At 46.0% G+C, this 25,729-nt stretch overlaps 2 protein-coding genes across 7 annotated transcripts; one reads left to right on the forward strand and one right to left on the reverse strand.

Annotated features, from left to right (window-relative positions):
* On the forward strand, positions 1-10,475 carry LOC121563107 (vasoactive intestinal polypeptide receptor-like). 5 transcript variants are annotated; one of them, XM_045219631.1, is made up of 13 exons: positions 1-61; positions 2,197-2,296; positions 2,977-3,072; positions 3,943-4,040; positions 4,211-4,320; positions 4,529-4,661; positions 6,603-6,757; positions 6,902-6,961; positions 7,065-7,134; positions 9,470-9,561; positions 9,809-9,849; positions 10,022-10,063; positions 10,214-10,475. In XM_045219631.1, the coding sequence occupies exons 1-13, from the start codon at positions 17-19 to the stop codon at positions 10,462-10,464; spliced, it is 1,293 nt and encodes a 430-aa protein (XP_045075566.1). In that variant the 5' UTR covers positions 1-16; the 3' UTR covers positions 10,465-10,475. The 5 variants fall into 5 exon arrangements, with proteins under 5 accessions (XP_045075566.1, XP_045075565.1, XP_045075567.1 ...); XM_045219630.1 differs by having other exon boundaries at positions 9,809-9,947; positions 10,214-10,403; XM_045219633.1 differs by lacking the exon at positions 1-61 and adding an exon at positions 2,510-2,607 and having other exon boundaries at positions 2,089-2,296; positions 9,809-9,947; positions 10,214-10,403.
* Positions 10,451-25,656, reverse strand: LOC121566053 (acyl-CoA-binding protein-like). Of its 2 annotated transcripts, none has more exons than XM_045219636.1 (5): positions 25,576-25,656; positions 24,929-24,988; positions 18,101-18,158; positions 11,530-11,592; positions 10,451-10,639 (listed from the first exon to the last, which is right to left on the reverse strand). In XM_045219636.1, the coding sequence occupies exons 1-5, from the start codon at positions 25,582-25,584 to the stop codon at positions 10,572-10,574; spliced, it is 258 nt and encodes an 85-aa protein (XP_045075571.1). In that variant the 5' UTR covers positions 25,585-25,656; the 3' UTR covers positions 10,451-10,571. The 2 variants fall into 2 exon arrangements, with proteins under 2 accessions (XP_045075571.1, XP_045075570.1); XM_045219635.1 differs by lacking the exon at positions 10,451-10,639 and adding an exon at positions 10,769-11,428.
* Positions 25,657-25,729: the final 73 nt, after the last annotated feature.

Raw genomic sequence — 25,729 nt, forward strand, 5'->3', positions numbered from 1 at the left:
GCTTGTGACTGACAAAATGCACATTGGAATTATTGGAATCCTACTGGGCATGTACTTGAAGGTAAGAATGAACGCGCGTGTTTGAAACAGCTGGGCATGTTTGGCAAAGGTACATACATATACACTGAGTGTACGAAACATTAGGAACACCTTCATAATACTGAGTTTGTACCCCCTTTTGCCCTTAGAACAGCCTCAATTCGTCGGGGCATGGACTACAAGGTGTCGAAAGCGTTCCACAGGGATGCTGGCCCATGTTGACTCCAATGCTTCCCACAGTTGTGTCAAGTTAGCAGGATGTTTGGTGGACCATTCTTGATACACACTGGAAACTGTTGAGCGTGGAAAAACCCAGCAGTGTTGCAGTTCTTGACACACTCAAACTTGTGCACCTGGCACCTACTACTACCATACCCCGTTCAAAGGCACTTACATTTTTTGTCTTGCCCATTCACATTTAAATTGACGCATACACAATCCATGTCTCAAGGCTTCAAAATCCATATTTAACCTGTCTCCTCCTCTTCATCTATACTGATTTTAAGTGGATTAAACAGGTGACATCAATAACGGATCATAGCTTTCACCTGGATTCACCTGGTCAGTCTACTATGTCATGGAAAAATAATCTAGGTTGAAGGTTATGCCTTTAGATTTTGAGAAACTTTGCAACTAAGGAATACTTTTTTAATGTTTTGTACACTCAGTGCCTTCAGAAATTATTCACACCCCTTGACCTTTTCCAAATGTTGTTGTTACAAAGAGGGTTAAAAATTGGTCAACGATCTACACAAAATACTTTCATGTCAAAGTGGGGGGGAAATGCTAACACATATTAGGAAGGTGTTCCTAATGTTTGGTATACTCAGTGTATATTAGAATCACCTTTGGCAGAGACTTTTCTACAGAGACTACAGCTGTGAGTCTTTTCTGGGTAAGTCTCTCTAAGAGCTTTCCACAGCAGGATTGTGCAACATTTGCCCATTATTCATTTCAAAATTCTTCAAGCTCTGTCAAATTGGTTGTTGATCATTGCAAGACAACCATTTTCAGATCTTGCCATAGATTTTAAAGCAGATTTAAATCAAAACTGTAACTCGGCAACTCAGGAACACTCCAGTGTAGATGTGGTCTTATGTTTTGTCCTGCTGAAAGGTGAATTAATCTCCCAGTGTCTGGTGGAAAGCAGACTGAAGCAGGTTTTTTTCTAGGATTTTGCCTCTGCCCATTCCAATGATTACAAGCATACCCATAACATGATGCAGCCACCACTATGCTTGAAAATATGGAGAGTGCTACTCAGTAATGTGTTGTATTGAATTTCCCCCAAACATAACACTGTGTATTCAGGACAAAAAGTACATTGTTTTGTGAATGTTTTTGCAGTATTACTTTAGTGCCTTGTTGCAAACAGGATGCATGTTTTGGAATATTTTTGTTCTGTACAGGCTTCCTTATTTTCCCTGTCAATTAAGTTAGTATTGTGGAGTAACTACAATGTTGATCCATCCTTAGTTTTCTCTTATCACAGCCATTAAACTCTTAACTGTTTTAAAGTCATCGTTGGCCTCATGGCGAAATCCCTGAGTGGTTTCCTTCCTCTCCAGCAACTGAGTTAGGAAGGACACCGCTATCTTTTTAGTCACTAGGTGTATTGATACACCATCCAAAGTGTAGTTAATAACTTCACCATGCTCAAAGGGATATTCAATGTCTGCTTTAATTTTTTTTTACCCATCTACCAATAGGTGCCCTTCTTTGTGAGGCATTGGAAAACCTCTGTGGTCTTTGTGGTTGAATATGTGTGTAAAGTTGACTGCTCGACTGAGGGACCTTACAGATAATTGTATGTGTGGGGTACAGAGATGAGGTAGTCATAAAAAAAAAAAAAAACTATTATGTGACTTGTTAACATATGTTTACTCCTGAACTTATTTAGGCTTGCAATAACAAAGGGGTTGAATACTTATTGACTAAAGACATTTAAGCTTTTCATTTTTTATTTATTTGTAAACATTTCAAAAAACATAATTCCACTTAATTCCAGTGACAAAAAACTCAATTGAATCCATTTTAAATTCAGTCTGTTACAACAAAATGTGGAAAAAGTCAAGGGGTGTGAATACCTTCTGAAGGCACTGTAGGCTATGGGGAGATGACACATGCACACATTATTTTTCTTTTTAACTATGAAAGGTTCAAGCAGACTGTGAGCCGTACATCATTCTTATTCGAGAGGAGGAGAGGTGCCTTCATGAGTTGCGGCTGCATAATGTGTCCAAAACTCCCCAACCAGGTGAGATGAGACTGTTTCTATATTTTCACCTTAGAAATTCATACCCAGCATGGTTTGTCATGTATTCCTAAGCTAAACAAATATAGGTTAACATGTTCCTTCTCTATTCCATAATAGTCAATGTTCTTAGACATTTTCTGTTCGTTTTTTTAAAGTTTTCTCTGAATGGCATTATATGATATACATACAACATAAGAGGAAAATCATTTCCAGTCCCACAGGTATCAAAATCTGAAACTGCACATCAGCACATCACTGGGAACCAGGCCAGTTTGACAGTGGACTAGGTTTCCCTCTAGTGGCAGTATAGAGTAGGTTACAGCTCAACATACTGTATTATTGTTGTAGTTAGTTACCCCTTTTGAGTTCAACATTACTGTCATGTTGGTGAGAGCAGTTCATCAGGTTATCAGAGCTGTTTGTCTTGCTCCTCTTGTTATTACTGTACTTGTTATTACTGTACTATGGGCGGCAGGTAGCCGAAGAGCATTTGGCCAGTAACCGAAAGGTCGCTGGTTCGAATCCCCGAGCCGACTAGGTGAAAAATCTGTCAATGTGCCCTTGAGCAAGGCATTTAACCTCAATTGCTCCTGTAAGTCACTCTGGATAAGAGCATCTGCTAAATGATTAGAATTTGAGAGAAAAAAGATAATGGTAACTGATTTTTTTTTCTTATACAGACTGCAAGGGTATGTGGGACCACTTGAATTGCTGGTCTCCTGCTTTTGTAGGGGAAACTGCATCACATAACTGTCCCAATTTCTTCAAATCAGAAGGTGAGAGACCCCCACCCCACCCCTGGCTGTTATGTGTTAGACCCCCACCCCACCCCTGGCTGTTACAATGCGTTAGACCCCCACCCCAGCCCCTGGCTGTTATGTGTTAGACCCCCCACCCCACCCCTGGCTGTTATGTGTTAGACCCCCCACCCCACCCCTGGCTGTTATGATGTGTTAGACCCCCCACCCCACCTACACCCCCACCCCCTGGCTGTTATGATGTGTGTTAGACCCCCACCCCACCCCTGGCTGTTATGATGTGTGTTAGACCCCCACCCCACCCCTGGCTGTTATGATGTGTGTTAGACCCCCCCACCCCACCCCCTGGCTGTTATGATGTGTGTTAGACCCCCCACCCCACCCCTGGCTGTTATGATGTGTGTTAGACCCCCACCCCACCCCTGGCTGTTATGATGTCTTAGACCCCCACCCACCTCTGGCTGTTATGATGTGTTAGTTAATGATCCACCACTAAGATAATTTGTTTCCATTCAATACAAAAATGTTTGTTTTTCTACCATAAACTGTTGATTGATGCTCATATATGCGATAGACTAAAAGGACAGAGGAGTGGTAAAGAGTTCATAAAAGGTCTGCTTGTGGAAACAGCGGCATCATTAAGTGATTTATGACAACCTTACATAACACAAATGAAGCCTGCAAAAACTACTGCCTGCACTAAAATACCAGAGAGATTGAACCTGCGTACTATGTAGGTCTGTGTGTCTTAGAAAATATTTGGTCTGTTCCACCGTTGCTCTGCATGGTCAAGTTTTTTTACTCTGATGCCGACTATTTTGATGGCCATAATTCATTTATTTGAACAGAACAGTAAGTAAGTATTGATGAGACTGTATGATTTTCCAGGTAAAGTGTACCGGAACTGCACAGACACGGGCTGGACGGACCCATTCCCTCCTTACGAGCATGCATGTTTCAACGAAACCTTACACTTACTTGGAGAGGTGGGTACATGTGTAATCTTAGTATATGCTACATCAATGGTTTTGTCTTTGATTCAGGACAAATACATAAAAATAAGGGAAAGCCATAGAAGTGTTGAGCAGTGATTTAAAAATACATGGACAATTTTCATAAAAATATATTCTTACACCAGGCCACTTTTTCCTCCCAGTCACATGACTCCCACATGTACTTCCCCTACGTGAAGACCATGTACACTGCAGGCTACGCTCTCTCTCTAATCTCTCTCACCATCGCCATCACCATCCTCTGTCTCTTTAGGTGAGAAACAGAGAATCAAGTCTAAGAATTATTATGATAAAAATATATGATAATCCATTTGGATACCCAATAAACCAGACTGTAACCAACATGCTTATCTTAATATTGTGTCTCAGTGGGGGATTAAACATATTACAACATGGGTGTCAAAAGCATGTTGGTCAAGGAGGACATTTACAGCTGCTTTTACACTTTTCCTGTTGTCTAGGAAACTGCACTGCACCAGAAACTACATCCACATCCAACTCTTTGTCTCCTTCATCCTGCGTGCTTCCTTCATCTTCATCAAAGACTCTGTGCTCTTCACCGATGAAGACTTCTACCATTGTGACGACTACCCAGTACGTATCTACTGTACTTTGTAGTGACTGTCAATGCATGTGTAAATGGATGAACAGATTGATAGAGAGACATTTGTAATTTAGTGTGTGAAAGCAGAATAACTCACTTTTCTAACTCTTGAAAAAATTCCTGGTTTTGATAGTTATTAATCTTTCAACATGATATGAACATACTAAAATACCCCTCCTACACTATACAGTGCATTCGGAAAGTATTCGGACCCCTTGACTTTTCCACATTTTGTTACGTTACAGCCTTATTCTAAAATGGATTACATTGTTTTTTTCCCTCATCAATCTACACACAATACCCCATAATGACAAAGCAAAAACAGGTTTTTAGAAATGTTTGCAAATGTATGAAACATAAAAAACTGAAATATCACATTTACATAAGTATTCAGACCCTTTACTCAATAGTTTGTTGAAGCACCTTTGGCAGCGATTACAGCCTCAAGTCTTCTTGGGTATGACGCTAGAAGCGTGGCACACCTGTATTTGGGAATTTCTCCCATTCTTCTCTGCAGATCCTCTCAAGCTCTGTCAGGTTGGATGGGGAGCATTGCTGCACACCTATTTTCAAGTCTCTCCAGAGATGTTCGATCGGGTTCAAGTCCAGGCTCTGGCTGGGCCACTCAAGGACATTCAGAGACTTGTCCCGAAGCCACTCCTGCGTTGTCTTGGCTGTGTGCTTAGGGTCGTTGTCCTGTTGGAAGGTGAACCTTCGCCTAAGTCTAAGGTCCTGAGCGCACTGGAGCAGGTTTTCATCAAGGATCTCTCTGTACTTTGCTCTGTTCATATTTCCCTAAATCCTGACTAGTCTCCCAGTCCCTGCCGTTGAAAAACATCCCCACAGCATGATGCTGCCACCACCATGCTTCACCGTAGGGATGGTGCCAGGTTTCATCAGACCAGAGAATCTTGTTTCTCATGGTCTGAGAGTCCTTTAGCCAAACTCCAAGCGGGCTGTCACGTGCCTTTTACTGAGGAGTGGCTTCCGTCTGGCCACTTTACTATAAAGGCCTGATTGGTGGAGTGCTGCAGAGATGGTTGTCCTTCTGGAAGGTTCTCCCATCTCCACAGAGGAACTCTGAAGCTCTGTCAGAGTGACCATCGGGTTCTTGGTCAACTCCCTGACCAAGGCCCTTCTCCCCGATTGCTAAGTTTGGCCGGGCAGCCAGCTCTAGGAAGAGTCTTGGTGGTTCCAAACTTCTTCCGTTTAAGAATGATGGAGCCCACTGTGTTCTTGGGGACCTTCAATGCTGCAGACATTGCTGTACCCTTCCCCAGATCTGTGCCTCAACACAATCCTGTCTCGGAGCTCTACGGACAATTCCTTCGACCTCATGGCTTGGTTTTTCCTCTGACATGCACTGTCAACTGTGGTACCTTATATAGACAGGTGTGTGCCTTTCCAAATCATGTCCAATCAATTGAATTTACCACTGGTGGACTCCAATCAAGTTGTAGAAACATCTCAAGGATGAACAATGGAAACAGGATGCACCTGAGCTCAATTTCGAGTCTCATAGCAAAGGGTCTGAATACTTATGTAAATAAGGTGTTTTTAGTTTTCGCTTTGTCATTATGGGGTATTGTGTGTAGATTGATGAGTAAATATAACTTGACTGGCCTGCACAGATCCCTGACCTCAACCCCATCGAACACCTTTGGGATAAATTGGACCGCCGACTGCGAGCCAGGCCTAATCGCCCAACATCAGTGCCCGACCTCACTTATACTCGTGGCTGAATGGAAGCAAGTCCCCGCGGCAATGTTCCAACATCTAGTGGAAAGACTTCCCAGAAGTGGAGGCTGTTATAGCAGCAAAGGGGGACAAACTCCATATGAATGCCCATGATTTTGGAATGAGACGTTTGACAAGCAGGTGTCCACATACTTTTGGTCATGTAGTGTATCTTTTCTCATCATATCCTGTAGGTGGTGTGTAAGTTAGTGGTGATGTTCTCCAACTACTGCATCATGGCTAACTACAGCTGGCTGCTGGTGGAGGGACACTACCTCCACACCCTGGTCAGCGTCTCCTTCTTCTCCAAGAAGAAACCCCTGTGGTGGTACATCATCCAGGGCTGGGGGTACGGACACCTGTCCCCTCTACATTACAACAACACTACACATGCCATGTCATTGATGTCATCTAGCAATGTCATGTCATAGTGAACTGTTCACTGAAAAGAGGGATTGAATTTAACTAAACAGTTTTTGTTTTTCTACATAGGTTTGCCAATGATTGTCATTGTATCCTGGGGCTTGGCAAAATACTTCTATGAGGATGAAGGGTAAGATACAGATGAATGGGATGTCATAGACCATTTTAAACAGATGACAATTGCATCATCATCATAGTTCACATACATTAATAGGTTTCTCTTTCTCCTCAAGCTGCTGGGAGACAAGGGTACATGACTGGGTTTGGTGGATTCTCAGAGTACCAGTCCTACTCTTCATAGTTGTAAGTGCATCAATCTCTGTTGATAACTAATGATTAGGCCTATGCATTGTTCAAGATTCTTCAAGACAGAATACCAGGGCACATTCTCAGAGCATGCGCAGACCAGCTGGCAAGTGTCTTCACGGACATGTTCAATCTCTCCTTGTACCAGATTGTAATCCTAACATGTTTCAAGCTGACCACCATTGTACCTGTTCCCAAGAACTCCAAGGTAAACTGCCTAAATGACTATCGCCCTGTAGCACTCGCATCTTTAATTATTAAGTGCTTTGGAAGGCTGGTCAAGTCACACATCAACACCATTATCCCAGACACCCTGGAACCACTCCCAATTCACATACTGCCCCAACAGATCCACAGATGATGCTATCTCAATTGCATTTCACACCGCCCTCTCCCACCTGGACAAGAGGGGAAATCACTATGTGAGATTGCTGTTCATAGACTACAGCGCAGCATTCAACACCATATTCCCCTCCAAGCTCCTCACCAAGCTCGGGACCCTGGGACTGAACCTCTGTAACTGGATCCTGGACTTCCTGACGGGCCGGCCCCAGATGGTGAGGGTAGGCAACAACACCTCCGCCACGCTGACCATCAACACGGGGGCCCCTCAGGGGTGTGTGCCTAGTCCCCTCCTGTACTCCCTGTTCACCCACGACTCCAGCACCATCAAGTTTGCTGACGACAACGGTGGTAGGCCTGATCACTGATGGTGATGAGACAGCCTACAGGGAGGAGGTCAGAGACTTGGCAGTGTGGTGGCAGGACATCAGCCTCTCCTCAACATCAGTAAGACCAAGGAGCTGAGTGTGGACTACAGGAGAAAGAGGGGAGAGCATGTCCCGATCCACATCGATGGGGCTGTAGTGGAGCAGGTCGAAAGCTTCAAGTTCCTTGGCGTCCACATCACTAAGGACTTAACATGGTGTACACACACCCGCACAGTCGTGAAGAGGGCACGAAAGTGTCTCTTCCCCTCAGGGCCGAAAATATTTGGCATGGGCCCTTGGATCATCAAAAAGTTACACAGCTGCATCGAGAGCATTTTGATTGGGTGCATCACCGCTTGGTATGGAAAATGCACCGCCCTCGACCGCAAAGCGCTACAGAGGGTGGTGCGGACGGCTCAGTACATCACTGGGACCGAGCTCCCTGCCATCCAGGACCTCTATATCAGGCAATGTCAGAGGAAGGCCTGAAAATGTGTCAAAGACACCCACCCAAGTTCACTGTTCACTCTGCTACCGTCCGGCAAATGGTACCGGAGTATCAGCTCTCGGCCCAACAGGTTCCGAGACAGCTTCTACCCCCAAGCCGTAAGACTGCTAATAGCCATAAATAGTTAATTAAATGGTTACCCGGACTATCTGCATTGACCCTATCTTGCACTGACTAGCTCTCTCTATACATTTTATATATATATATATATATATATATACACATACACACACACACACACACTGAGTGTACAAAACATTACGAACACCTTCCTAATATTGAGTTGCACCCCCTTTTGCCCTCAGAATAGCCTCAATTCATCAGGGCATGGACTACAAGGTGTCGAAAGCGTTCCACAGGGATGCTGGCCCACGTTGACTTCAATGCTTCCCACAGTTGTGTCAAGTTGGCTGGATGTCCTTTGGGTGGTGGAGCATTCTTGATACACACAGGAAACTGTTGAGCGTGAAAAACCCAGCAGCGTTGCATTTCTTGAAACATTCAAACCGGTGTACCTGGCACCTACTACCATTCCCTATTCAAAAGCACTTAAATCTTTTGTCTTTCCCATTCACCCTCTGAATGGCACACACACACAATCCATGTCTCAAGGATTAAACATCCTTCTTTAACCTGTCTCCTCCCCTTCATCTACACTGATTGGAGTAGATTTAACAGGTGACATCAATAAGGGACCATAGCTTTCACCTGGTCAGTCTGTCATGGAAAGAGCAGGTGTTCTTAATGTTTTGTATACAAAAAAAGAAACACACACATGCTGCTGCTGCTACTCTGTGCTTTATTTTACTTATATTTTTATCTATCCTGATGCCTAGTCCCTTTACCCTGACTTCATGTCCTTATCTACCTCAAATAGTGTACCCCATACCCATGCACATTGATCTGGTACTCCCTGTATACAGCTTCATTCTTGTATATATGTTTTTACTGCATTGTTGTAAAGGGCTCGTAAGCAAGCGTTTCACTGTCAGTTAACACCCTTTGTATTCGGTGTATGTGACAAATACAATTTGATGTTTGTTTTTTATATAACTGAGAATGTAAATATTTGTTTTACTCCCTACGGTAATCATTTGTTGCCATTTCATTGCAGATTAATTTTATATTTTTTCTGAGTATCATACGAATTCTGGTGGGGAAACTGCGGATGCCAGACATGCATGGAACTGAATTCAGCCAATACAAGTGAGTTGTCAAAATCACCAGAATGTACTATTACCAAAGCATTTCAAGGATGTGTATTCTGTAGGGTAAAATAAATCACTTAAAACAGTGTTACAGTACCTGTGCTAACTTTCTGTAAGCGTTGCCCAGTCAAACCTGAAAGACCAGCACAACGGCAAACTAATGGAATCTCTCCAAACATGTGTACAGTATTGATTTATGTATTTTGTGTATTGTAAAATTGCATATTTTCCTTGTATCTTTTCAGGAGACTTACCAAATCTACTTTTCTTTTGGTGACCCTCTTTGGTTTGTACTACATCCTCTTTGCCTTCTTACCCATCAAAGTCAGTGGTTTAACTTACAAAATATGGACCTTTGTTGAGCTGGCTCTTGCATCAACACAGGTAATTTTGATTTTTACTTTTTTACTTTGCAGGAATACTATTTGATGTCTAAATTCCCCTTTCTTCCTTTCCAGGGCTTTGGAGTTGCTGTTCTTTACTGTTTTCTAAATGGGGAGGTAGGTTTTTTGTCCATTTCTCAAAACTATGATGTTAAATGAAGTTGAAATAAGTGGTATAAATGTGCTATTGCTAATATTAGGCAGCTAGCCCTGATTAACTAGTGCTCGATGATACACTTTCTCCATCCCCTCCCCCCACACACACAGGTACAGTACGAGGTACAGAGGAGATGGCGAAGGTGGAGGCTGAAGCAGCATCTACACGGGGCGCCAAGACACCATGGCTCCATGAGCCAAAGCGGCTCTCCCCTTACCCAGGTCTCCTTGCTTCCCTGTTCCGGACCGGCCAGCCTGGCATGACCTTTGACGACCCCCCCCCAATCACTGGAGATCTCTTAGACATGCCAGATAAAAACACTCATACAGAGGGACTCTGTCAAGACATCAAGGGTACTTAAGTTACATAACTTTATTTAACTTGAGGAATGGTCCACAGAATCACTTGGCCACTCTTGAAGACTTGGACATTGCATGGGAAACAGCACTGTTATTTTGTGTCATTCCCTCAAGCAACATTTCTACGACTATGGACCAGGCCTGAAGATCTAGGACATTTTAGGTTCAGTGGAAATCCTAAGAAACAGGAAGATATTCAAAAACAGGAAGTAGGCCTCAGCTCTTCATCATCAACATGTGAAAGAGAAATCCTGGAAAGGGGTCTGGTTATGGCCAGCCTCTTGTCCAGAAAATGTATCGACATGATTGAAAATTCTCACTTTTTATTATACTTCAAAGACAGATCTTTTAAGAAACATAATTTACTGTTCTTTTGCGTCAATGTACTGTATTTTCTCACAATTTGACATTTTCTGAAATAAATACCCAGATCAAAAGGCTGCACTTTTTCAAGAGGATAACAAATTGCTGGTGAGTTGTCTAACAAACTGTCATCTTGGTTGTCTCAACACTTCACCCATGTAAAATGTCAGATTTGGTCCCTTTTCTTCTTGCTTTATTATAAACTGGATGGTTCAAGCCCTGAATGCGGATTTGGCTGACAGCCATGGTATATCAGACCTTATACCACGGGTATGACAAAACATTTATTTTTACTGTTCTAATGACGTTGGTAACCAGTTTATAATAGCAATAAGGCACCTCTGGGATTTGTGGTAGATGGCCAATATACTAAGGGCTGTTCTTAGGCACGCACGATGCAGAGCAGAGTGCCTTGATACAGCCCTTAACCGTGGTATATTGGCCATATACCACACCCCCTCGTGCCTTATTGCTTTATTATAAAATGGTTCTTAGAAAAATATGTGCACTAATGTCCTAAAGATAACCTCTACATTGGATACTTTGCTTTCATTTCTTCCACAAAGGCAATATATTCTTTTATGGCATCTTCTTTGGACTTTCCTATTGGATTGAAAATAGAAACAGGACACATTGAAGATTTGTGTTACATTCAAAACAGAGAGAGTGGAAAGGCAGAATAATACATTGTCCAAAATACTTACCTTCCTGTGCTTTCCAAACATCCCATTTAGATTTTCCTTGGAAGTCAAATATTCCCGGACGCTCTGTGGACACAACATATACATTTTCAAAGTTACTCTTACATCAACAAAAATATTACTTTAACTGGCAGGTATTGACAAAGTCTGAAAGACACTTGCCCATCGGGTAAGTCAGGATTATTTTTTGGTTACCCGAAGATTATGATCGCTTTCCCGATAATGTAAAAATAAACTACACTGAACCAAAATATAAAACGCAACATGCAACAATTTTACAGTTCATATAAATAAATACATTAGGCCCTAATCTATGGATCTCACATGACTGGGAATACAGATTTGCCTCATGCAGCCCGACATCTTCGCATTGAGTTGATCAGGCTGTTGATTGTGGCCTGTGGAATGTTGTCTCACTCCTCTTCAATGGCTGTGCAAAGTTGCTGGATATTGGCGGGAACTGGAACACGCTGTCGGAAACATCAATCCAGAGCATCCAAAACATGCTCAATGGTTGACATGTCTAGGTATGCAGGCCATCGAAGAACTGGGACATTTTCAGCTTCCAGGAATGGTGTACAGATCCTTGCGACATCGGGCCGTGCATTATCATACTGAAACATGAGGTGATGGTGGCGGATGAATGGCACAACAATGGGCCTCAGGGTATCGTCACTGTATCTCTGTGCATTCAAATTGACATCAATAAAATGCAACTGTGTTCATTGTCCATAACTTCTGCCTGCACTACCATAACCCCACAGCCACCATGGGGCACTCTATTCACAACGTTAAGATCAGCAAATCGCTCACCCACATGACATCATACATGCTGTCTGCCATCTGCCCAGTACAGTTGAAACCAGAACTCATCCATGAAGAGCATACTTCTCCAGTGTGCCAGTGGCCATCGAAGATGAGCATTTGCCCACTGAAGTCCGTTATAACGTCGAACTGCAGTCAGGTCAAGATCCTGTTGAGGACAATGAGCACACAGATGACATTCCCTGAGATGGTTTCTGACAGTTTGTGCAGAAATTCTTCAGTTGTGCATACCCACAGTTTCATCAGCTGTCCGGGTGGCTTGTCTCAGACCATCCTGCAGGTGAAGATGCCAGATGTGGAGGTCCTGGGCTGGCATGGTTACACGTGGTCTGCGGTTGTGAGGCCAGTTGGACGTACTGCCAAATTCTCTAAAACGTTCAGTTCTGGCAACAGCTCTGGTGGACATTCCTGCAGTCAGCATGCAAATTGCACACTCCCTCAACTTGAGGGACATTTTAGAGTGGCCTTTTATTGTCCCCAGCACAAGGTGAACCTAGGTAATGATCATGCTGTTTATTCAGCTTATTGATATGCCACACCTGTCAGGTGGATATATTATCTTGGCAAAGGAGAAATGCTCACCAACAGGGATGTAAACAAATGTGTACACACAATGAGAGAAATAAGCTTTTTGTGCATATGGAACATTTCTGGGATATTTTTCAGCTTTTGAAACATGGGACCAACACTTTACATGTTGCATTTATATTTTTTTGTTCAGTATATTTTACACGCAATAGTGCCATATATTGCCTGCCTTTCACATACACAGGGGAGGAATCTGAAAAAGAAGAACTGGAATTCTTTGTATTTTGGTTGTTCTCAGAGCAGGCTCAACTTGCCCGACTGCCAAACATAGTCTGTCTTTCACAAAGATCAGTTTTAGGCTAGGCCTACTGGAAGGATTCACTTTTTAAATCACCTGCCCAACGGGGCAACATCAGAGCATGTTCAGGTCACCGGCCTTAATGTCCGTCCCTGAATGGTTTACTTACAGACAAAAAGGCAGCTAAACAATTGATAAGTCAAGACATTTAACTCTTGAGAAATGCATATAGAGACAAAATTATAAGCCTTGGTCTCACGAGTGGCGCATTGGTCTAAGGTGCATTGCCTTTAAAATTGTAACTACAGACCCGGGTTCGATCCCAGGCTGTGTCACAACCGGCCGTGATCGGGAGTCCCATTTGGCGGCGCACTATTGGCTCAACGTCGTCCGGGTTAGGTGAGGGTTTGGCCGGTGAGGCTTTACTTGGCTCATCGCGCTCTAGCGACTCCTTGTGGCACGCCGGACGCCTGCAGGCTGACCTCGGTAGTCAGTTGAACAGTGTTTCCTACGACACATTGGTGCGGCTGGCTTCCGGGTTAAGCAGGTGGGTGTAAGAAGCGCGGTTTGGCGAGTCATGCTTCGAAGGACGCATGACTGGACCTTCGCCTCCCGAGCCCGTTGGGGAGTTGCAGTGATGAGAAGATCGAAAAAGGGGGTAAAAAATAACAAATAATTATATATACAGTTGAAGTCGGAAGTTTACATACATCTTAGCCAAATACATTTAAACTCAGTTTTTCACAATTCCTGACATTTAATCCTAGTAAAAATTCCCCGTCTTATTTTAAGAATGTGAAATGTCAAAATAATAGTAGAGAGAATGATTTATTTCAGCTTTTATTTCTTTCATCACATTCCTAGTGGGTCAGAAGTTTTACATACTAATTGAGTGTATTTGGTAGCATTGCCTTTAAATTGTTTAACTTGGGTCAAACATTTCGGGTAGCCTTCCACAAGCTTCCCACAATAAGTTGGGTGAATTTTGGCCCATTCCTCCTGACAGAGCTGGTGTAACTGAGTCAGGTTTGTAGGCCTCCTTACTCGCACACGCTTTTTCAGTTCTGTCCACAAATGTTCTATAGGATTGAGGTCAGGGCTTTGTGATGGCCACTCCAATACCTTGACTTTGTTGTCCTTAAGCCATTTTGCCACAACTTTGGAAGTATGCTTGGGGTCATTGTCCATTTGGAAGACCCATTTGCGACCAAGCTTTAACTTCCTGACTGATGTCTTGAGATGTTGCTTCAATATATCCACATAATGTTCCTTCCTCATGATGCCATCTATTTTGTGAAGTGCACCAGTCCTTCCTGCAGCAAAGCACCTCCACAGCATGATGCTGCCACCCCCGTGCTTCACGGTTGGGATGGTGTTCTTCGGCTTGCAAGCGTTCCCCTTTTTCCTCAAAACATAACGATGGTCATTATGGCCAAACAGTTCTATTTTTGTTTCATCAGACCAGAGGACATTTCTACAAAAAGTACGATCTTTATCCCCATGTGCAGTTGCAAACCGTAGTCTGGCTTTTTTATGGCGGTTTTGGAGCAGTGGCTTCTTCCTTGCTGAGCAGCCTTTCAGGTTATGTCGATATAGGACTAGTTTCACTGTGGATATAGATACTTTTGTACCCGTTTCCTCCAGCATCTTCACAAGGTCTGTTGCTGTTGTTCTGGGATTGATTTGCACTTTTCGCACCAAAGTACCTTAATCTCTTGGAGACAGAACGCGTCTCCTTCCTGAGCGGTATGACGGCTGCGTGGTCCCATGGTGTTTATACTGCGTACTATTGTTTGTACAGATGAACGTGGTACCTTCAGGCATTTGGAAATTGCTCCCAAGGATGAACCAGACTTGTGGAGGTCTACTATTTTTTTTCCTGAGGTCTTGGCTGATTTCTTTTGATTTTCCCATGATGTCAAGCAAAGAGGCACTGAGTTTGAAGGTAGGCCTTGAAATACATCCACAGGTACACCTCCAATTGACTCAAATGATGTAAATTATCCTATCAGAAGCTTCTAAAGCCAAGACATCATTTTCTGGAATTTTCCAAGCTGTTTAAAAGGCACAGTGAACTTAGTGTATGTAAACTTCTGACCCACTGGAATTGTGATACAGTGAATTATAAGTGAAATAATCTGTCTGTAAACTATTGTTGGAAAAATGACTTGTGTCATGCACAAAGTAGATGTCCTAACCGACTTGCCAAAACTATATTCTGTTAACAAGAAATGTGTGGAGTGGTGGAAAAACAGGTTAACGACTCCAACCTAAGTGTATGTAAACTTCCGACTTCAACTGTTATATATATATATATATATATATATGCCTTGTAATAAGACACTATAGGCTGATACCTGTTTATAAGTAGGACCAGGGGTTTTGGGGCACTGAGACACTACTTTTATTGGTATTACCTGCATCATCCACTAGCGCTGCAGCAGGTAGGAAATGTTCTGGAATTGACACAAGCTGTCTCCAATCAATCCATATCCAGTTGTGCGTGTGTGTTTGGCAGGGGGATTGCCTAAGCCAGGGGATGAGTAGCTCTGCTAATCTTAAATCGTACAAAATCTATTATTTGGCAAGGAATACCATTTGTAGATCAGTGATTCTAAACATCACTTTACTCAAACTGATCCTCCCCAACAGAGTCCAAAGTTGTAGCTAAAAAAGGGTAAATTAGGGGCAGTTTAAGGGGAGAGTCAATGAAACCAACCATGGATGTACTGTATGTTGTAGAAAACTTGGGGGGTAGCCCCAACCGGGACTTGAACCTGTGTCCAGTGACTGTCAAGCCAACACATGAACCGTTACGCCAAGAGGTCCGAACCTCTTGGTGTACAGTCGTGGTCAAAAGTTTAGAATGACACAAATATTAATTTTCACAAAGTCTGCTGCCTCAGTTTTTATAATGGCAATTTGCATATACTCCAGAATGTTATGAAGAGTGATCAGATGAATTGCAATTAATTGCAAAGAATTAATTAATTGCCATGAAAATGAACTTAATCCCCCCAAAAAAACATTTCCACTGCATTTCATCCCTGCCACAAGAGGACCAGCTGACATCATGTCAGTTATTCTCTTGTTAACACAGGTGAGAGTGTTGACGAGGACAAGGCTGGAGATCACTCTGTCATGCTGATTGAGTTAGAATAACAGACTGGAAGCTTTAAAAGGAGGTTGGTGCTTGAAATCATTGTTCTTCCTCTGTTAACCATGGTTACCTGCAAGGAAACACGTGCCATCATCATTGCTTTGCACAAAAAGGGCTTCACAGGCAAGGACATTGCTGCTAGTAAGATTGCACCTAAATCAACCATTTATCAGATCATCAATGAAGGCTTCAGGGCACCCAAGAAAGTCCAGCAAGCGCCAGGACCGTCTCCTAAAGTTGATTTAGCTGCGGGATCGGGGCACCACCAGTGCAGAACTTGCTCAGGAATGGCAGCAGGCAGGTGTGAGTGCATCTGCACGCACAGTGAGGCGAAGACTTTTGGAGGATGGCCTGGTGTCAAGAAGGGCAGAGAGGAGGCCACTTCTCTCCAGGAAAAACATCAGGGACAGACTGATATTCTGCAAAAGGTACAGGGATTGGACTGCTGAGGACTGGGGTAAAGTCATTTTCTCTGATGAATCCCCTTTCCGATTGTTTGGGGCATCCGGAAAAAAGCTTGTCCGGAGAAGACAAGGTGAGCGCTACCATCAGTCCTGTGTCATGCCAACAGTAAAGCATCCTGAGACCATTCATGTGTGGGGTTGCTTCTCAGCCAAGGGAGTGGGTTCACTCACAATTTTGCCTAAAAACACAGCCATGAATAAAGAATGGTACCAACACATCCTCCGAGAGCAACTTCTCCCAACCATCCAAGAACAGTTTGGTGACGACCAATGCCTTTTCAAGCATGATGGAGCACCTTGCCATAAGGCAAAAGTGATAACTAAGTGGCTCGGGGAACAAAACATCAACATTTTGGGTCCATGGCCAGGAAACTCCCCAGACCTTAATCCCGTTGAGAACTTGTGGTCGATCCTCAAGAGGCGGGTGGACAAACAATAACCCACAAATTCTGACAAACTCCAAGCATTGATTATGCAAGAATGGGCTGCCATCAGTCAGGATGTGGCCCATAAGTTAATTGACAGCATGCCAGGGCGGATTGCAGAGGTCTTGAAAAAGAAGGGTCAACACTGCAAATATTGACTCTCTGCATAAACGTAATGTAATTGTCAATAAAAGCCTTTGACACTTATGGAATGCTTGTAATTATACTTCAGTATACCATAGTAACATCTGACAAATATCTAAAAACACTGAAGCAGCAAACTTTGTGAAGACCAATACTTTGTCATTCTCAAAACTTGACCACGACTGTACGGTTAAGGTGTTGGTTTAACAGTCGCAGGACCCGTGTTCGAGTCCTATTCGGGGCTACTCACCGAATTCACTAAAATATACTTTCATGGTTGGTTTCATTGACTCTCCACATTAACTGCCCTTAATTGACAATTTTTTTGCTACAACTTCCGAGTCCGTTAGAGGATCAGTTTGAGAAAAGTGAGGTGTACAAATAGTATTCCCTGCCAAATAATAGGCTTTGTGCGATTAAGATTCACAGAGCTATGCCTCCCTTGCTTTAAGCGATACCCCCGCCAACCAGACATGGATTGATTGAGTGGAGACAGCTTGCGTCAATTACAGAACATTTCCTACCTGCAGCAGCACTAGCTGACAATGCTGGAAATACCGGTAAAAGCACAGTGCCTCAAAGTGCCCCAAAACTCCTGGCCATACTTATAAGAAGTTGTATGTCATTATCTTGATGCTTGAAGTGGTACCAGAAAGATTAGACAATAATCAGGGATTTGGCTTTAAGAATGAGGTGCAGCCTGTAGGACAGGTTGAACAGAATGACTCACCCGTGTTGACGTTGCCAATTGTCGCCTGCTTGTACAAACCATATACCACTGCTAGTTCTATATCGTGGAGCTCCGCCCCATAGGGGAGCTCTGCTCCTAGTGGTTTACCCTCTGCCCTAAGGCAGCAACAGCCTGAGACAAAATTATGCACACACCTACAGCCAATAGGAGTACAGGTGTCCCTATAAGAGGGGATGCCTCCCCTCAATCAGCCTCCCCTTTTTCTTCAGCGACTGGATGACTAGACTGAAGAGCCAAGAAGAGACGAAGCACAAGACTCAGGGACCAAAACGCCGTTGATATTCCAGTCATCAACGTCGTCTAAATGAGCACACCGGGAGATTTTCCACCCCCAAAAGCTATTTTCAGAGCTCAGTGCAGATGCACTTCCATGGCGGCCGGTGACCACCACGACCTGTGCTTCGTGTGTTTGGGATCCCAGCATGCCAAGGAAGGCGTCTGCAGTCCCCCGAATTGCGCCTCCTGCGCCCTCCTTTCTTTAAAGGAGAGGAAGCAGCGTTGGGCGTTTTTCAGGGAGGACATCCCCCTTGAGGACGTGCTGTCGATACTAGCCTCTGCTTCAGAGGCGTCGTCCGACGGCGCAGACTCGGGGGAAGATAGGGACTTTGAGGGGGGGTCTGGCATTCCAATGGAACAGTCGGACCCCATCCCTCATACTTTCAAGCCCCCCTTTCCTTTGGAGAGCGAGAGGGCTTGTAGTCCCTATAGTGAAGGGGATACGAGCTCTGAGAGATCAGAAGCTCTCTCTTTCGCTGCAGCCTCTCTGAGATCGGATTTTCCGGGTCTCATTGAGAGAGCTGCTCAACGGCTGGTGATAAGGCTGCCCCCTCTTCCCTCCGCACCGGAGGTTGATATGATGGAGGGCGGTCCTTATTCCAGGCCAAGGAAGGCAGCAGAGCCAGTGGCTCCTGCCATGCCTTCTTTGGCTAGGTACGTTGAGGGCTCGTGGGAGGCACCTTTAGCGGCGCGTTCGCCGGTAAAAGCGTATCTCCCATTCACGAGAGTGGAAGGAAGGTTTCAGGGTCAGGGAATCCCCAGGTTAGAGAGCGCCATGGCGGCGTATCTTGTACCGGGTTCGAGCCCTTGGCCCTCTTCCAAGAAGGCCACGTTGCCATCCCAGAAGGACCGACTCACAGCGTCGCTGTTAGAGAAGTCCTTTGGGTTGGGAGCCCAAGCTGTAGCAGCAGCTAACAATATTGCCCTCTTGGCGGCCTCTCTGTCCCGTTTAACCACGGGCAAGACAGAGCTGGCACCGGAGGAGGTGGAGGAGGCGTCCAGAATTTCTGGCGCCATACTCCACCTGACACAGGCGTCCGCAGTCTGCGCGGGGAGGTCCATGGCCACTTCGGTGGTCGGGGAACGACACCTCTGGTTGTCCTTGACATCCATGAAAGAGGCAGACAGGACGTCTCTCTTGAACGCCCCCCTCTCTGACGACGGCCTCTTTGGGGTCGCAGTCAAAGAGGCGACGGAGCGCTTTTCCAAGCTGGAGGAGGAGAAGAAGCAGCTGGCCAAGCACCTGCCGTTGGCAGGACGACTCGGCCCCCCTCCATCCCAAAGGCCATCTACCTCCGCCCCTCTAAGTAGACCGGGGTCTACGGCGAGGCGGCGTAATCGGCGTCATCCGGCGGCCACGAGCAGCAAGGGAACGGGCCCCGCCCTTCCAGCAGCTACGGTAGCCCCACTACAGCTGGCGAGGGAGGTGACGAGGACGCCGACCTGGCCCTCCAAGGGAGGCAAGAGGAGGCGTACGTGACGGGACGCGGGGGAGAGGATGGAGGACGCATCGATGGTGTCGAACGTGCCCACTGTTCCCCCCCACCCTTCGGTTGAAGGGATGGGTGTTGATGTAAATGCCTTTGTTGATGTATTTAATAAAGAGTTGGCTCCACCTGACTTTGTCAAAAAATAGCCTCTTTTCCATAATACGTCCGAGAGCGTTCAAATCTCACCCTCTCTTCCTTACCATTCTAAGAGCCGTTCAGCCCACCGAGGGTGCGTTGCTGAACAGGCACTTAGAGTAGGTATCCGTAAGACCTCAATCAGGTCGTCACATCACACTTCACGTATAAGAAGTGCTTTACATAGAAGGCAGCAGTCCCGGTCAGATTCTGACATGAGGACGCAGCCGCTATTTGGGGATGGCGCACTAGCACAGACTAAGGTCTCCGCTAGTACGAGCCAGACCCATGCTGCGTTCACGGAGGGCCCGATTACCGCGGTCACTAAGGTGTCCAGAGTATCGGCGCCCCCAGGCATTGTAACACAGCAGCTATCTGGGGACGGCGCATTATTGCAGACTAAGGTCTCGGTTAATGCGATTCAGACCCATGCTACGTTCACGGAGGGCTGGATTACTAGGGTTATGGGTATAACCAAAGTATCAGCTCCCCTGACAGAACGAGCCAGTACTCACCACACTGAGCGTGAATCAACCCACCAGGGGTGCAGAGTTGAACACACACAGAAGGTGAAAGTTAAGAAGGTATCAAGGCGCCGCCTTGTTTTACCTCATAGAGACCTCATACTACAGACTTCTAGGAGTACTGTAGTGAAGGGCTCTGATAGCGAATTGCAGTCACCTAAGATGACGCAATCGCTTGCTGGGGATGGTGCCCTGCCGCAGGCTGTGACCTCGGTCAGTGCAATTCAGACCCGCGATGCGTTCAAGGAGGGCAGGAATACGACGGTTACGGGTTTAACCGACGTCCCTGCTCCTCTTTCTTTCTCAGAACACATTGATGATTCCTCTCCCTTTCACGGGAGGCCCACCTTGGGCTGTTCCACCACTTCAATGTTGGGGAACAGTGGCGGTAAGGGCCATAGAGGAATACAGGTCCTTCCTACTGAATGCACCACAGCTTCGTGCTCAGCCACTTTCTCTGCATTGCTGGCAGTGGCGAAGAAGCTGCACCCTCTCACGCTGGCTAGAACAGACGTTGCAGAAGGGTTATGCTCTCCAATTCCACCGGACCCCACCCCCGTTCAGGGGAGTGGTGGAGACGGTGATGAAAACGCCAGACAAAGTGGCCGCTCTGATGACAGAGATTACGGAACTTTTGGCGAAGGAGGCGGTGACAGTAGTTCCCCGGGAGCAAAGGGCTATATTCGCCTTATTTCCTAGTGCCCAAAAAGACGGGGGGAGTGAGGCCGATTTTGGACTTACGCATTCTCAACGAGAGCATAACCAAACGGCCCTTCCGAATGCTAACGACAAAACGTCTGCTGGAATGTGTCCAGAGAGGGGACTTTTGTACGAGCATAGACCTAAAGGACGCGTACTTTCATGTGCCGGTTCAGCCACGTCACAGGAAGTTTCTGCGGTTCGCCTTTCAAGGGGGTGGCGTACGAATACACGAGGATGCCATTTGGGTACGCCCTGGCACCTCGCACATTTTCCAAGTGTGTGGAGGCGGCATTGGAACCGTTGCGTCGTCAGGGAATACGGCTACTAGCCTACCTGGACGACCTACTGGTTCTCGCCCCGTCAGCAGAGCTGGCGATCACTCACACAACACAGACAGTGATGCATCTCACAAGTCTGGGGTTTGCTGTGAATTGGAAAAAGAGCGCGCCCTGGCCCACTCATCAGATTGTCTACCTGGGGATACAGCTAGACACTGTGAGGATGAGGGCTCGAATTTCGGACCCCCGAAGGGTAGCCTTGTTGCTAGCCCTGAGGAAGTGTCGTCCGAATCACACGGTGACGGCGCTGTCGATCATGTCACTTTTGGGTCTCATGTCGTCAGCCCACTCTGTGGTTCCGCTGGGACTCCTGCATATGCGCAGGATGCAGCGATGGTTCGCCCAACTAAGACTAGACCCATTGCGTCAACGTCATCGGTTGGTGGTGGTTCCACTCTCGCTCAGTGCAGATCTGAACTATTGGAGAAACCCGCGCGTTCTCACGCACGGAGTCCCGATAGGAAAGGTGTCCTCTCACATCCCAGTATTCACGGATGCGTCCCTGACGGGATGGGGAGGGACATGTCAGACCCAAGCGATAGGAGGTGTGTGGCCTCAATCAGGTCGTCATATCAACCTCTTGGAGTTGGAAACGGTTCGACTGGTTCTGACCCACTTCGCGCCTGGCGATGTGCTGGTCTGGTCAGACAACCGGACCACAGTAGCTCACATAAATCGCCAGGGAGGAGTCAGGTCTCCTGCTCTCCATCGGGCGGCAGAGGAATTGTGGCTGTGGGCTCACGAGCACCTTCGCTCATTGAGAGCAGCACACATTCCGGGCTACTTGAACGTAGGAGCAGACCTCATGTCAAGAGGGGGTCCTCGAGGCGACGAGTGGTGTCTGCATCCGGACATTGTTCTTCAGATTTGGGAACAATTCGGGAGAGCCGAGGTGGACCTATTCGCGTCACGTGTGAACGCGCAATGTCCTCTGTGGTTCTCTCCGAGGGAACAGGACGAACCGCCACTGGGAAGGGACGCCTTTGCGCACCAACCGTGGCCGAGAGTTCTCCTGTATGCATTCCCTCCGCTGTCCTGCATTCTCCCACTGCTAGCCAGGGTGAGGTCAGGGGGGCTGTCAGTGATACTGATAGCGCCCGATCGCCCGGGGGCTCCTTGGTTTGCAGAGATGAGTCAGATGTTGATTGCGCCACCTTGGCCAATTCCACATCGACGGGACGCGTTGTCTCAGGCGGGAGGCACGATAGGGAAATTGCCCATAATCGGCCAACCACTGAAGGCCTGGCTGCTGAGAGGGACAGGCTAGAGCGCCGTGGGTTATCTGATGCAGTGATCAGGACCATACAGGGTTCACGTGCCAGTTCCACTTCTAAGATGTATGCCAGTAGATGGAACGTGTTTTCACGATGGTGTGTCACACAAGGTGTAGACCCCATGAGCTGTCAGGTGGAGAGTATTCTCTCTTTTCTACAGCTCATGTTTGATAAGCAAAAATCGCCTGCCACTATTAGGGTGTTTGCAGCAGCGATTTCAGCTTGTCATGAGGGGTTTGGCAGAGACAATGTCTTTAGCCACCCTCTAGTGAAACGCTTCCTATTAGGAACGCGGCGACTTAGGCCAACACCTAGAGTCACGCTTCCTCAGTGGGATTTGGCTTTGGTACTCGAAGCGCTATGTAAGTCGCCGTTCGAGCCATTGAATCAAATACCCCTCAAGATGCTGTCTATTAAGACAGCACTGTTGCTCGCTTTGACTACAGCTAAGCGGGTTAGTGATTTGTGTGCTCTTTCGACGAGACCTGACTGCCTGGCCATCAATGGTGACCTGAGCAGAGCAGTGTTACGTCCTAACCCGGCATTTGTGCCGAAGGTTATTAAGAGTTCATATAGGTCACAGACCGTGGAGCTGTGGGCTTTTTCTCCTCCTCCTCATAGAGAGAGGAGTGAGGAAAAGCTCCATCGCCTGTGCCCGGTACGCGCTTTGGCGTGTTACGTCGAGCGCACAGCAGCGATTAGGTCATCGCCTCAGTTGTTTGTGTGTCACGGTGCGGCTGCACTAGGTAGACCACTTTCAAAACAGCGGTTGTCTCACTGGCTTTGTGAAGGCATTGAGACAGCTTATGAGGCAGCAGGGCAGCAATTGCCTCAGGGTATCAGAGCTCACTCCACTCGTGGAGTAGCGGCTTCTACTGCCCTTTTCAGAGGAACAGGGGTAGAGGATATCTGTAGAGCAGCATCCTGGTCGACGCCGTCTCCATTTATCCGTTTCTATCTCTTAGATATGTCTTCTAACTCTCTGGCTCGATCTGTACTCAGCGTGGCTGAAGGGAGATCTGAGCAAGATAGAGAGGAGAAGCAGGACTGTGGACACAGGTTTCCATCAGGTCCGCTTTGGTTAAGAAGACGTGTTTTTTGATAGATGTGTTTTCTAACTCTTTGGCTCGGTCTGTACTCAGCATAGCTGAAGGGAGATCTTGAGCTAGGAAGAGAGGGAAAAGCAGGACTATGGACAAGGTTTCCATCAGGTCCGCTTTGGATAAGAAAACATATTTTGTGGCATGAATCCTGACTGACAGGTTCAGTACAGTAGAGGCATGCGTTGATTGACAGAAGGTGAGGTCATCTATCTGCTTGTTCAGTTTAGTATGACTCATGTTTTGTTCCTGCCCACTAATCTCTGGGATTCCATTGAGTGAGTGAGGCGGTCTACCGCGTTTACAATGTAGAGTGACACTTGGTGTCATTCCATTAGTGGTTGGTAGTGTTTTCACAGGATATTGAGGCACATCTATCTGCTAGTACAGATTAGTATGGCTTCTATTCTGGTGATCTGCCCACTAGTCATTGGCATTGCCATTGGACTAGGTGGTGCGGGTCTTTAACCGATGACGCGGTATATTGTGACGCCCGTAGGGGTTTTTAGTTGCAGTACTGCGGGACTCGGTTGCAGCCATTGCTAGGCCTGACCTTCTCGTTTCGATGGGAAGTGTTAGGCTCGGCAGGGAGTACATTTTGGGAGCGCTACGCTCCGCCTTAAACCACTAGGAGCAGAGCTCCCCTATGGGGCGGAGCTCCACGATATAGAACGATTAGTTACCGGAGTGTAACTCCAGTTCTATGAGTGGAGCGGAGCCCCATAGGACTTAAGGCCCTGCCGACCCTCTCTAGTCTCGCTGAAGAAAAATATCTTGGGAGGCTGATTGAGGGGAGGCATCCCCTCTTATAGGGACACCTGTACTCCTATTGGCTGTAGGTGTGTGCATAATTTTGTCTCAGGCTGTCGCTGCCTTAGGGCAGAGGGTAAACCACTAGGAGCAGAGCTCCCCTATGGGGCTCCGCTCCACTCATAGAACTGGAGTTACACTCCGGTAACTAATCGTTCAGCGTAGCTAGGTTGTACGGTCAGCCTCCTCACCTCATCCGCAGCCTTTTCAAATTCAGCCTCGAGAAGAGAAAAAAAAGTTTTGTATTGCGCTCCTTGTGGGGACCAAAGAATCGATTCCCATCCAAAATCCTATTTTCCTTAACCCTAAATCTAACCCTTAACCTAACATTAAACCAAACCCTAACCCTAATTGTAACCCTAAACCTAAAATAGTATTTAGTCCCCACTTGTCAAAATGTTCTTGTTTTACTATCCTTGTGAGGACTTCTGGTACCACAAGGTCAGTTAAACAAAACCACACACATAATTTCCCCTATATACTGAGAATAATATGTAAATCAGCGGATGCTGAAAATACTTCCACACCACATTGTGTCAAAATATTTGTATCCGACTTAAAAATAAGTTGAATACCTTAACACCCCAAAAATTCTCCCTATGACAAAATCAGTCCTATATGCCACACACATCAGTTAAAATGCATGTGTCTACACGAAGCTATTTGCAGTAGCGTCATAATAGATTCGCTGCAAAAAAACTGTTTTAAAAAGAAATGCATGACACCTAGAAGGTATCTAACATTTTAAACAGATGATTGTTAGTTACTGCACATAAAAACAAAAAATAACGAGGTTTCTGTTTACCATAGACATGTTGTTCCCCAGAAAAAGACCCAGCTACTCCTTACATGTGGGAATGCTCACTTCCGTGATTTCATATGGGAGTTGTCTTACCTTTAACCCTTGAGTAGGTGGTGGTGACATCTCAAATTCCATTGGAAAGCAATGAAATGAGAGG

Source organism: Coregonus clupeaformis, unplaced genomic scaffold (genome assembly GCF_020615455.1).
Source record: "Coregonus clupeaformis isolate EN_2021a unplaced genomic scaffold, ASM2061545v1 scaf2548, whole genome shotgun sequence".
Lineage (NCBI taxonomy): Eukaryota > Metazoa > Chordata > Actinopteri > Salmoniformes > Salmonidae > Coregonus > Coregonus clupeaformis.